Source organism: Boleophthalmus pectinirostris, unplaced genomic scaffold (genome assembly GCF_026225935.1).
Source record: "Boleophthalmus pectinirostris isolate CB_2022bp ecotype Guang Dong unplaced genomic scaffold, ASM2622593v1 HiC_scaffold_19, whole genome shotgun sequence".
NCBI lineage: Eukaryota > Metazoa > Chordata > Actinopteri > Gobiiformes > Gobiidae > Boleophthalmus > Boleophthalmus pectinirostris.
In genome coordinates, this window is record NW_026571140.1 from 45,125,676 (window position 1) to 45,138,327 (window position 12,652).

At 45.4% G+C, this 12,652-nt stretch overlaps 1 protein-coding gene across 1 annotated transcript in view; it reads left to right on the plus strand.

Annotated features, from left to right (window-relative positions):
- wdhd1 (WD repeat and HMG-box DNA binding protein 1) overlaps window positions 1-12,652 on the plus strand; it is a 50,680-nt gene that overhangs the window by 13,039 nt on the left and 24,989 nt on the right. Inside the window, exons 5-16 of the mRNA XM_055154394.1 lie at window positions 2,036-2,039; window positions 4,893-4,943; window positions 5,034-5,129; window positions 5,207-5,299; window positions 5,380-5,486; window positions 6,129-6,264; window positions 6,971-7,145; window positions 7,359-7,546; window positions 9,283-9,467; window positions 9,686-9,927; window positions 11,751-11,885; window positions 12,511-12,650. Coding sequence (XP_055010369.1) covers window positions 2,036-2,039; window positions 4,893-4,943; window positions 5,034-5,129; window positions 5,207-5,299; window positions 5,380-5,486; window positions 6,129-6,264; window positions 6,971-7,145; window positions 7,359-7,546; window positions 9,283-9,467; window positions 9,686-9,927; window positions 11,751-11,885; window positions 12,511-12,650 — 1,552 coding nt within the window. The remainder of the gene's footprint in view (window positions 1-2,035; window positions 2,040-4,892; window positions 4,944-5,033; window positions 5,130-5,206; window positions 5,300-5,379; window positions 5,487-6,128; window positions 6,265-6,970; window positions 7,146-7,358; window positions 7,547-9,282; window positions 9,468-9,685; window positions 9,928-11,750; window positions 11,886-12,510; window positions 12,651-12,652) is intronic.

Consider the following 12,652-nt stretch of genomic DNA (forward strand, 5'->3'; position numbering starts at 1 on the left):
GAACTACGACAGGACTAAGATGAGACTGAAACGGGGACCAAGACGGGACCAAAACAGAACTAAAACAGGACTACGACTGGACTAAGATGAGACTAAAACGGGACTAGGACTGGACTAAAACGGGACTAGGACTGGACTAAAACGGGACTAGGACTGGACTAAAACGGGACTAGGACTGGACTAAAAACGGGACTAGGACTGGACTAAAACGGGACTAGGACTGGACTAAAACGGACTGGACTAGGACTGACTAAAACGGGACTAGGACTGGACTAAAACGGGACTAGGACTGGACTAAAACGGGACTAGGACTGGACTAAAACGGGACTAGGACTGGACTAAAACGGGACTAGGACTGGACTAAAACGGGACTAGGACTGGATTAAAACGGGACTAGGACTGGACTAAAACGGACTGGACTAAAAGGACTGGACTAAAACGGGACTAGGACTAGGACTGGACTAAAACGGGACTAGGACTGGACTAAAACGGGACTAGGACTGGACTAAAACGGGACTAGGACTGGACTAAAACGGGACTAGGACTGGACTAAAACGGGACTAGGACTGGACTAAAACGGGACTAGGACTGGACTAAAACGGGACTAGGACTGGACTAAAACGGGACTAGGACTGGATTAAAACGGGACAAGGACTGGACTAAAACGGGACTAGGACTGGACTAAAACGGGACTAGGACTGGACTAAAACGGGACTAGGACTGGACTAAAACGGGACAAGGACTGGACTAAAACGGGACAAGGACTGGACTAAAACGGGACTAGGACTGGACTAAAACGGGACTAGGACTGGATTAAAACGGGACAAGGACTGGTCTAAAACGGGACTAGGACTGGACTAAAACGGGACTAAAACGGGACTAGGACTGGACTAAAACGGGACAAGGACTGGACTAAAACGGGACTAGGACTGGACTAAAACGGGACTAGGACTGGACTAAAACGGGACTAGGACTGGACTAAAACGGGACTAGGACTGGACTAAAACGGGACTAGGACTGGACTAAAACGGGACAAGGACTGGACTAAAACGGGACTAAGGACTGGACTAAAACGGGACTAGGACTGGACTAAAACGGGACTAGGACTGGACTAAAACGGGACTAGGACTGGACTAAAACGGGACTAGGACTGGACTAAAACGGGACTAGGACTGGACTAAAACGGGACTAGGACTGGACTAAAACGGGACTAGGACTGGACTAAAACGGGACTAGGACTGGACTAAAACGGGACTAGGACTGGACTAAAACGGGACTAGGACTGGACTAAAACGGGACTAGGACTGGACTAAAACGGGACTAGGACTGGACTAAAACGGGACTAGGACTGGACTAAAACAGGACTCCAAAGCACAAGGCCAAAGTGCTGCACACAGATCAGAAAATGAAGACAACAAAAAGGAAAATTGTTTAAATTTGGTCACACAGTTTTGAAACGATAAAACCAGTAAAATCAAAATAAAAGCAAAAACTATAAAAAGCATAAAAAGAATGTGATGTAAAAATGTCATTAGTCCGACACAAAGAGTCAGAAGAACAAGAAACGTCATCGAAATAAACCCAATTTAAAATCCACCAGAGCCAAACCCAAGTTTTTTAAACAATTTACAGTGAATTTTTACATCACTAAATATATCAGCGATTATATCGGCAGCTCTAACTCACATTTTATTGATATCATATTGGCCACAACAAAATCCATATCGGTCGGGCTTTACTTTTAAAACAAACTATAAAATCAGCTCTAAAACAAACTGGAAGCCGACACAATGACGCTGAAATCAGGGAAATGTGCTCATGTTCTTGGTTCCAGTTAAGTCAGACAGCAGAATTTAGAGTAATTGTGACTAATTGTTCACAAAAATTAATGTAATCTGAACTAAAGCCATAAAAAACACGTCAAAATCAAAAACCGCCACACTTCTTAAAACTAAATATTAAACGAAAAATGAACAAATTGTAAAACTTTTTAAAATATTCTTTGGGAAGTTTTTGCTCATTCTGGTTTGTGCAGAAAAGTCCCAGGACATGATGGTTTTAAATAAAAAAAAAAAGTCAGATTAAAGTTTGTCTGGAGGATTTATTTAGTTTGAAATTATCAATGAAAGTTCAAAATCTCCTCAGACGCAGCAGCTTCAGAACGATGATGATGAACAAATAAAACAGAATAAAAATAGAAACACAAACCTGTAGGTGTGAGTCTGCAGAATCTGTGTCGTTCATTCGTTTTTCAATATAAAACCAAAAATAAGAAAACGAAAAAACAACAGTTTTCTTCATCATTTGTCTCCAAAACCAAAATGAAAAAACGGATTCTTTTTTCATTTTTCATTTTGTGTTTTAATGAAAAATGGAAAAAACAGATAACGGCCGTTTCCCGTTTATGTGACTTCTGTGACTGCGATGTCGGACTTTTGCACCGCGTACGGACTGAACCAGGACTGATCCAGGTCCGAGACCAGAGCGGAACTGAGACCGAGACCACGGCTGGTTCCGTGCAGGGAAAGTGAGAATGTTCTGTGGACTACAGGTCCGGACGAGCTGCTCCGGTCCTCCACACTCAAGAACCACGGCTGGTTCTGAGGTGGAGCAAAGCATCCGACTGACGCTTTCACACCAACGAAAACCAACCCAACTAAGAGCTTTTGGTTCAAATGGACCAGGTCCGGGACCAGACCGGGACCAGAGCGGGACCAGACCAGAGGCTCAGAGCTCGAAGCTGAGGCTTGGAGTCAAAGCTCAGAGTCCACCCTGGTCCCAGTCTGGTCCCGGTCTGGTCCCGGTCTGACCCGGTCTGGTCTCGGACCTGGATCAGACCTGGTTCAGTCCGACATCGCAGTCACTGAAGTCACGTAAACAGGAAACGGCCGTTCTCCGTTTTTTCCATTCTTCATTTAAACACAAAATCGAAAACTAAAAAAAACAAATCATTATCTTTTTTTCATTTTGGTTTTGGAGACAAATAATGAAGAAAACTGTTGTTTTTTCGTTTTCTTATTTTTGGTTTTATATTGAAAAACGAATGAACGAACGACACACGGATTCTGCAGCTGTGTTCATGTGATGTTCATGTGATGTTCATGTGATGTTCCTGTGATGTTCCTGTGATGTTCTTGTGATGTTCGTGTGATGTTCGTGTGATGTTCCTGTGATGTTCTGTGATGTTCTTGTGATGTTCTTGTGATGTTCGTGTGATGTTCTTGTGATGTTCCTGTGATGTTCGTGTGATGTTCGTGTGATGTTCGTGTGATGTTCTTGTGATGTTCGTGTGATGTTCGTGTGATGTTCCTGTGATGTTCCTGTGATGTTCGTGTGATGTTCGTGTGATGTTCGTGTGATGTTCTTGTGATGTTCTTGTGATGTTCGTGTGATGTTCGTGATGTTCCTGTGATGTGTGATGTTCGTGTGATGTTCTGTGTGATGTTCTGTGATGTTCGTGTGATGTTCTGTGATGTTCGATGTTCGTGATGTTCGTGTGATGTTCTGTGATGTTCGTGTGATGTTCGTGTGATGTTGTGTGATGTTCTTGTGATGTTCTTGTGATGTTCGTGTGATGTTCTGTGTGATGTTCTGTTGTTCTGTGATGTTCTGTGATGTGATGTTCTGTGATGTTTGTGATGTTCTTGTGATGTGTGATGTTCGTGTGATGTTCTTGTGATGTTCTTGTGATGTTCTTGTGATGTTCGTGTGATGTTCGTGTGATGTTCTTGTGATGTTCTTGTGATGTTCGTGTGATGTTCGTGTGATGTTCGTGTGATGTTCGTGTGATGTTCTTGTGATGTTCGTGTGATGTTCTTGTGATGTTCTTGTGATGTTCGTGTGATGTTCGTGTGATGTTCGTGTGATGTTCGTGTGATGTTCTTGTGATGTTCCTGTGATGTTCGTGTGATGTTCGTGTGATGTTCGTGTGATGTTCTTGTGATGTTGTGATGTTGTTCTGTGATGTTCGTGTGATGTTCTTTGTGATGTTCTTGTGATGTTCGTCTTGTGATGTTCGTGTGATGTTCTTGTGATGTTCGTGTGATGTTCGTGTGATGTTCTGTTGTGTGATGTTCGTGTGATGTTCGTTGTGATGTTCTTGTGATGTTCGTGTGATGTTCTTGTGAATGTTCTTGTGATGTTCGTGTGATGTGTGATGTTCTGTTGTGATGTTCCTGTGATGTTCCTGTGATGTTCCTGTGATGTTCTGTGATGTTCCTGTGATGTTCGATGTGATGTTCTGTTTGTGATGTTCTGTGTGATGTTCGTGTGATGTTCGTGTGATGTTCTTGTGATGTTCGTGTGATGTTCTGTGATGTTCGTGTGATGTTCTGTGATGTTCCGTGATGTTCCGTGATGTTCTGTGATGTTCTGTGATGTTCCGTGATGTTCTGTGATGTTCCGTGATGTTCTGTGATGTTCCGTGATGTTCTGTGATGTTCTGTGATGTTCTGTGATGTTCTGTGATGTTCCGTGATGTTCTGTGATGTTCTGTGATGTTCTGTGATGTTCCGTGATGTTCTGTGATGTTCTTGTGATGTTCTGTGTTTCTGTGATGTTCCTGTGATGTTCCTGTGATGTTCTTTGTGTGTTTCTGTGATGTTCCTGTGATGTTCCTGTGATGTTCCTGTGATGTTCCTGTGATGTTCCTGTGATGTTCCTGTGGTGTTTCTGTGATGTTCCTGTGATGTTCCTGTGATGTTCCTGTGATGTTCTTGTGATGTTCGTGTGATGTTCCTGTGATGTTCCTGTGATGTTCTTGTGATGTTCTTGTGATGTTCTTGTGATGTTCTTGTGATGTTCTTGTGATGTTCTTGTGATGTTCTTGTGATGTTCCTGTGATGTTCCTGTGATGTTCCTGTGATGTTCTAACGTGCGTCTTGGTCCTTCAGGCGTCGTCCAGCTGCGACGGCTCCGTGGTCGTGTGGGACATCGAGGAGCAGGTTTGTCCTTCTGCTTTTCTTCGTTCAGATTTGTCGGTTTTATTGGTGTGGTTTTTAATCGTCCGTGTCTCGTCTGTGATTGGTCCTCAGCGTCAGGTGACCCGCTGGAACCTGCTGCACAAATCCAACGACGTGTCCAACGCCAAGTCTCTGTGCCGCCTGGAGTTTCAGCCCGGCGCCGGGAAAGTACGACCGCTTCTGTTAGAACTGTCCTCTGTTTAAACCAGATGCCCCGTCACTCACACTCTGCTGTGTCTTGGCAGTTTTTGGCCGTTCCGGTTGAAGACAAAGTTCACCTGTACGAGAGGGACACCTGGAGTCATGTGACCACTTTGACCGATGACATCATCACTCAGGTAACAGCACGCCCGCTCAGTCTGCTGGACTGAAATAAAAACTGGTCCAGACCCGGTTTATCCCTCTGTCTGTGTTGTAGCCGGTGAACGTGGTGAGCTGGTCTCCGTGTGGTAAACGTTTGGCGGCGGCGTCTGTGGGCGGAGCCATCGTGATCTGGGACGTCGGCTCCAAACTTTGTCTCGAGAGGTAAAACTCCTCCTATTGGTGAGAGAGTGAGTGACAGGTGCATTTACGACATCAGGACTGGACAAAAATCGAATGTGTTAATCATGTTAATAGTGATGAAGATGGTTCGGCCGAAGCTTCGTTCCACTTGTTTGACTGTTTGATTTACATCAGAGTTTGTGGGTTTGATATTTCAGACTCGTGAAACTCTGCTGATGAGACAGTTCAGCGTTTGAGTTTTACACATTTTACACTTTAAAACTTTAAAATGAAAATGTCTGTGTAAAAGTTCCTCGCGTCTCCGTGTTTGTTTATCTCTTTCTTTTCTCCGTTTCTGTGACGCTGCAGCAGAAACATTCTACACTCGCTCACCATGGACTTGTTCAAAATAAAAGTGAGCAACAGACGCTCACAATAAACAAAATGAAAATAAAAACTTAAGGGGAGAAAAATAATGATCAGCCATAATTAATCAATTAGTTAACGCAAAATTAACTCGTTAACGTGCCCAGCCCTGATATAAATATAACAGTACTACAGTACAGTGTAGTCGTCTCAGTGGATATTGTGTGTTTCAGAAACATGAGACGGGCCTCAGTGTTTGTACTATAGTACTACAGTATTGCAGTACTAGTACTACAGTCCAGTGTGTTTGTGTTTCAGACAGAAGCATGAGAAGGGTTTCAGTGTTTGTTCTGTGGCCTGGAGTCCGTCTGGAGCTCAGCTCGTTTACACCGACACAGAGGGATGTGTGGGGCTCCTGGACGGAGTGTGTCAGGGGCCCCAGGGACACAGCAAGGTACAAGGACCAGGACTACTGCTACTATTACTGTTACTGCTTCTGCTACTGCTACTACTACTACTACTACTACTACTACTACTACTACTACTACTACTATTACTGTACTGCTTCTGCTACTGCTACTACTACTACTACTACTACTACTACTACTACTACTACTATTACTACTATTACTGTTACTGCTTCTGCTACTACTACTACTACTACTACTACTACTACTACTACTATTACTACTATTACTGTTACTGCTTCTGCTACTGCTACTACTACTACTACTACTACTACTACTACTACTACTACTACTACTACTACTATTACTACTATTACTGTTACTGCTTCTGCTACTACTACTACTACTACTACTACTACTACTATTACTACTATTACTGTTACTGCTTCTGCTACTACTACTACTACTACTACTACTATTACTACTATTACTGTTACAACTACTACAACAACTACTGTTACTACTACTGTACTAACACAGATATAAGAGTACTACAGTGTGTTGTCATGGAAACTGTGTGTAAACAGTGTGTTGTCACGGCGACCGTGTGTAAACAGTGTGTTGTCATGGAAACTGTGTGTAAACAGTGTGTTGTCGTGGCGACCGTGTGTAAACAGTGTGTTGTCGTGGCGACCGTGTGTAAACAGTGTGTTGTCGTGGCGACCGTGTGTAAACAGTGTGTTGTCGTGGCAGCCCTCGGAGTCGACCGCGGGGCGGGACTTTGACGACCTGTTCGACGGAGACGAGGACGGGCCGATGGACGAGGGCGAGTCTCCGCGGCGACCGCAGGCCGACGACGACGACATCATCACGCCGACCGGACGCGTCAGGAACAGAGCGGCTTTCCTCGAAGACGACAACTCCCTGGGTGAGGGTAACGTCCTTTACACCAACACCGTCGCTTCAAGACGACGCGATGTTCTGCAAAATCGACTTTGTCTCTACGAACTAAATATGTGACGTGTTCCAGTTAATACTCCAGAGAAACTTTACTTTTACAATAAAACTAAAAACTCCTCAAACAGACAGACTGAAGTGAACGCGGTCTTCTGTGTGTGATCTTGTGCTCTTCTCTCCTCAGACACTGGTTCTCTGAAACTCGGGGGACAGAAGTTTCCTGATGATGACGACGACGGGGGCAGTTCTATAGCACCTCCTGCTGGTCCGCCCGTGTCCCTGCGGCCCGTGTACGAGGGTCCCATGCCCACGCCTCCTCAGAGAGCGTTTCAGCCCGGCTCCACCCCCGCCCACCTCACACACAGATTCATGGTACAGGTTTCACTCGTCCGTCTGAAACTGCTGCGTTTGGCTTCATGAACCGTGTGTCGTGTTTAGGGCGACGTTTTCCTTCATCCACTAAAACCACGAAAACTACACTTATGGACCCAGGTTCACCCGAGTCTGAACTTTTTGTTGAGAAAGTAGTGACAAATTGTGTTTAGACCAAATGATCAAATCCAGAGTTAAAGTTCAGAGAGCAGAACAGTACGGAAGCCGAGAGGGTCACAACAAACGCAAACGCCACAACAAATACAAATGTGACAACACAACAAAAAGCTGTGTAGTGACGGGCATTTGATGAAATTTTCTTAATCGATCGTCGGAAGAATTAACGATCGATTATCGATTAATCATGAACGTTTTTCTATTAAAATGATCATCATTATTATTACTATCTGCACTAATCTGCATCAATAAATTCAACTTTACGACATATAAACATAACGACTCTAGATCCACATCAGCTGTTTGACATTATAATGTGTTTAATTCAGTTTTGTTCAAATCTCACAGAAACAAAACTTAAAACCACATCACTAATTTACATAAACTAAGTGAAGATAAAACTCCAGCTCTTGTGTCGCTGATGTGGTTCAACTTGTGTTGGATTAAAAGACATGACTCAGGTGAATACAGGTCAGTGTGACCAGATTTGTGTTTGTCAAACCCAGGACAGCGTACGGGGGGAGGGGGGCGGGGCCTCGTCATCCACATTGAGCGACTCTCACCTGGAAAAACTGTTTCCCACTGGACACAGAAACATATGTGCTGCTTTATCCACTGTGCACATGGACTCACACTTGTCCCAACGCAACGGAAAGTGTGGAATTTCTTCTACAAATCCTGGTTAAATCCACATTTGTGCTTCGGTTCGTTACAGACTGACCCACTGTTTGTGTGTCGCTGCTTCTGATGCAGAGACACATGTACACACCTGTTTGTCCCCGACACACAAACATACATTCAGTTTGTCCATTAAAATCAACGGAATCCATGAAATTCTTAATGATCAATTATCGATTAATCGACTAATCATGCCCATCCATAGCCACAACACATCAAAAAGCCGCAACACATGAAAAAGCCACAACACATTAAAAAGCCACAATGGAAGTGACCGTGGGACTCTATTTTCCGATGGACCGATCAAGCGGCAAGTGAAGAAGAAGAACGACAACGTGAAAAGTAAAGGAACGGAGAAGTTGGAAACGGAAGTTAAAGTAATTTATAGTTTTATTGTTATTCGTTTCACGTTGTCGTTCTTCTTCTTCACTTGCCACTTGATCGGTCCATCGGAAAATAGAGTCCCACGGTCACTTCCGTTGTGGCTTTTTAATGTGTTGTGGCTTTTGTGTTTGTGTTGTGGCTTTTGTGTTTGTGTTGTCGTATTTGTATTTGTTGCGGCGTTTGCGTTTGTTGTGACCCTCTTGACTTCTGTAGAACAGAGTCTCTCTAAAATATAAAACACCAGACCAGACGAGACAGAGACACAGCAGGAAAACAAGAGCAGGAAACATGTCCGGCCTCGCCAAGACCCAAGACAGACCTGCTCTATGACCTGGACTCGACCTGGACTCGACCTGGACTCGACCTGGACTCGACCTGGACTCGACCTGGACTCGACCTGGACTCGACCTGGACTCGACCTGGACTCGACCTGGACTGTGTGTAGAGCAGGTTCTGTGGGAGCAGTGGTCTTAAACTCCGCCCTCTCTCTCTCTCAGATGTGGAATTCCGTGGGGATCGTGCGCGGATACAACGATGAGCCGGAAAACGCCATCGACGTAGAATTCCACGACTCGGCGGTGCACCACGGCATGCACCTGTCCAACGCCCTCGGGCACGCCATCGCCGACATCTCCCAGGAGGCCGTGCTGCTCGCCTGCCCCAGCACCGACCAGCTCGCCAGGTACAGGAGCGCACCTGACGCACGGGAGGGAGGGGGGGACACCTGACGTACGGGGGGGGAGCACCTGACGCACGGGAGGGAGGGGGGGGACACCTGACGTACGGGAGGGAGGGAGGGGAGCACCTGACGCGCAGGGAGGGAGGGAGGGGGGCACCTGATGCATGGGGGGGAGGGGCACCTGTCACACGGGAAGGGCATCTGACTCTTTTTCTCGGCAGTAAGCTGTTGTGCGTGCACTTCTCGTCGTGGGACACCCATAAGGAGTGGGTGGTGGACCTGCCTCGCGGCGAGGACGCCCGGGCGCTGTGTTTGGGGCGGGGCTTCGTTGCCGTGGCGACCTCGGCCCTGCTGCTGCGCCTCTTCACCATCGGGGGGCTCCAGAGAGAAGTGTTCAGTCTGAGCGGCAACGTGGTGTGTGTGAGCGCCCACGGACAGCAGCTGTGTGTGGTCTACCACCGAGGTACAGACCCAGACCGGACCAGGGACCAGACCAGGGACCACACCGGGACTATAACAGGACTATAACAGGACTAAAACAGGACTATAACAGGACTAAAACAGGACTAAAACAGGACTAAAACAGGACTAAAACAGGACTATAACAGGACTATAACAGGACTATAACAGGACTATAACAGGACTATAACAGGATAACAGGATTATAACAGGATTATAACAGGACTATAACAGGACTATAACAGGATTATAACAGGACTAACAGTGTGTGAGTGCCCACAGACAGCAGCTGTGTGTCGTCTACCACCGAGGTACGGACTGGACCAGACCAGGGACCACACCGGGACTATAACAGGACTATAACAGGACTAAAACAGGACTAAAACAGGACTATAACAGGACTATAACAGGATTATAACAGGATTATAACAGGATTATAACATAACAGGACTACAGTGTGTGAGTGCCCACAACAGCAGCTGTGTGTGGTCTACACGAGGTACAAACCAAGGACCAAGGACCAACCAGGGACAGGAACAGGGACTATAACAGGACTATAACAGGACTATAACAGGACTAAAACAGGACTAACAGGAGGTGGGTATAACAGGAACACAGGACAAGACTAACAGACTACTGGGACTAACAGGATTAAAACAGGCTAGCCAGGACTAAACCAGGTCTTCCCCGTGTGTGTGTCGTGTGTGTGTTGTGTTATGTGTGTGTGTGTGTTGTGTGTGTTGTGTGTTTGTGTGTGTTTGTGTGTGTGTGTGTGTGTTATGTGTGTGTGTGTATGTGTGTGTGTTATGTTGTGTGTGTTATGTGTGTTGTGTATGTGTGTGTGTTTGTGTGTGTGATGTGTGTTATGTGTGTGTGTTGTGTGTTATGTGTGGTATGTTGTGTGTTATGTGTGTGTCATTGTGTGTGTGTGTGTTATGTGTGTTGTGTGTGTGTGTGTGTTTATATGTGATGTGTGTGTGTGTGTTATGTGGTGTGTTATGTGTGTGTTATGTTGTGTTATGTGTGTGTTGTGTGTGTTTGTGTGTGTGTGTGTGTATTGTGTGTGTGTTATGTGTGTGTTATGTGTATGTGTGTGTTATGTGTGTGTTGTGTGTGTGTGTGTGTGTGTGTTATGTGTGTGTGTTATGTGTGTGTGTGTGTTAGTGTGTGTGTGTGGTGTGTTGTGTGTGTGTGTGTGTTATGTGTGTGTGTTGTGTGTGTGTGTTATGTGTGTGTGTGTGTGTTATGTGTGTGTTATGTGTGTGTGTGTGTGTTATGTGTGTGTTATGTGTGTGTGTGTGTGTGTGTTGTTGTGTTATGTGTGTGTGTGTGTGTGTATGATGTGTGTTGTGTGTTATGTGTGTGTGTTGTGTGTTGTTGTGGTATGTGTGTGTGTTATGTGTGTGTTATGTGTGTGTATGTGTGTGTTGTGTGTGTGTTATGTGTGTGTGTTATGTGTGTGTTGTGTGTTATGTGTGTGTTATTGTGTGTTGTGTGTTATGTGTGTGTGTGTGTGTTATGTGTTATGTGTGTGTCATGTGTGTGTTGTGTGTTATGTGTGTGTATGTGTGTCATGTGTGTTGTGTGGTGTGTTTATGTGTGTGTGTTATGTGTGTGTGTATGTGTGTGTTATGTGTGTGTGATGTGTGTGTTGTGTGTTATGTGTGTGTCATGTGTGTGTTGTGTGTTATGTGTGTGTTATTTTTGTGTGTTATGTGTGTGTTATGTGTGTGTGTGTGTGTTATGTGTGTGTGTTATGTGTGTGTCGTGTGTGTGTTATGTGTGTGTTATGTGTGTGTGTTATGTGTGTGTTATGTGTGTGTGCAGGTACGGGGTTTGACGGGGACCAGGCTCTGGGGGTGCAGCTTCTGTCTCTGTCCCAGAAGAAGAGACTGATCCTGGACCAGCCTCTGCCCCTGAGCCCCCGCTCCACCCTCAGCTGGATGGGCTTCACCGCAGAAGGTACGGACTCGGACTCGGACTGGGACTGGGACTGGGACTGGGACTCGGACTGGGACTGGGACTGGGACTGGGACTGGGACTGGGACTGGGACTCGGACTCGGACTCTCGTTCACTCTGACCTGTGTTTACTCTGGCGTTGTCGACTGTGGTTCAAAGGTCGTATTGACTCTGTTCTTCTGTCGTTTCCTCGTCACAAACAGGTTCAGCTCAGTTTGTCGTTCAGTGTCACTAACGCAGCGTCGTCGTTCTCGTTTAAGTCGACTGCAGCCTGAACAAATATCAAATCAAATGAAGTGACGAGTTTTATTAAAGGAAAAACACACATTTATTTACACCTCTTATGCGGTTACTTCATTTCTGCTGCTGTGTGTGTGTGTGTGTGTCTGTCCATGAATCAGAATCACTGACTCTTAATCACCATGTTTATTTTTATTATTTATACAATTTAATGTGTTTTTCATATAAACGTCAATTCACACTTATTATTTCCATGTAAACTCCAAGAAGAATATTTAAATTCAAAACGATTAAATAGAATCTTGGACTAGTTCAGTGTTCTTATTTCAAACTCCTTCTGGACTCATGTGTTTTCGTTTTCAGTTCTGGACTCGTGTGTGTTTTCAGGAACGCCGTGCTCCGTGGACTCGGAGGGCGTGGTCCGGATGCTGAACCGCTCTTTGGGAAACACCTGGACTCCGGTCTGTAACACCAGAGACACCTGCAAGAGCAAATCGGACCACTACTGGGTCATAGGAGTCCACGAAAA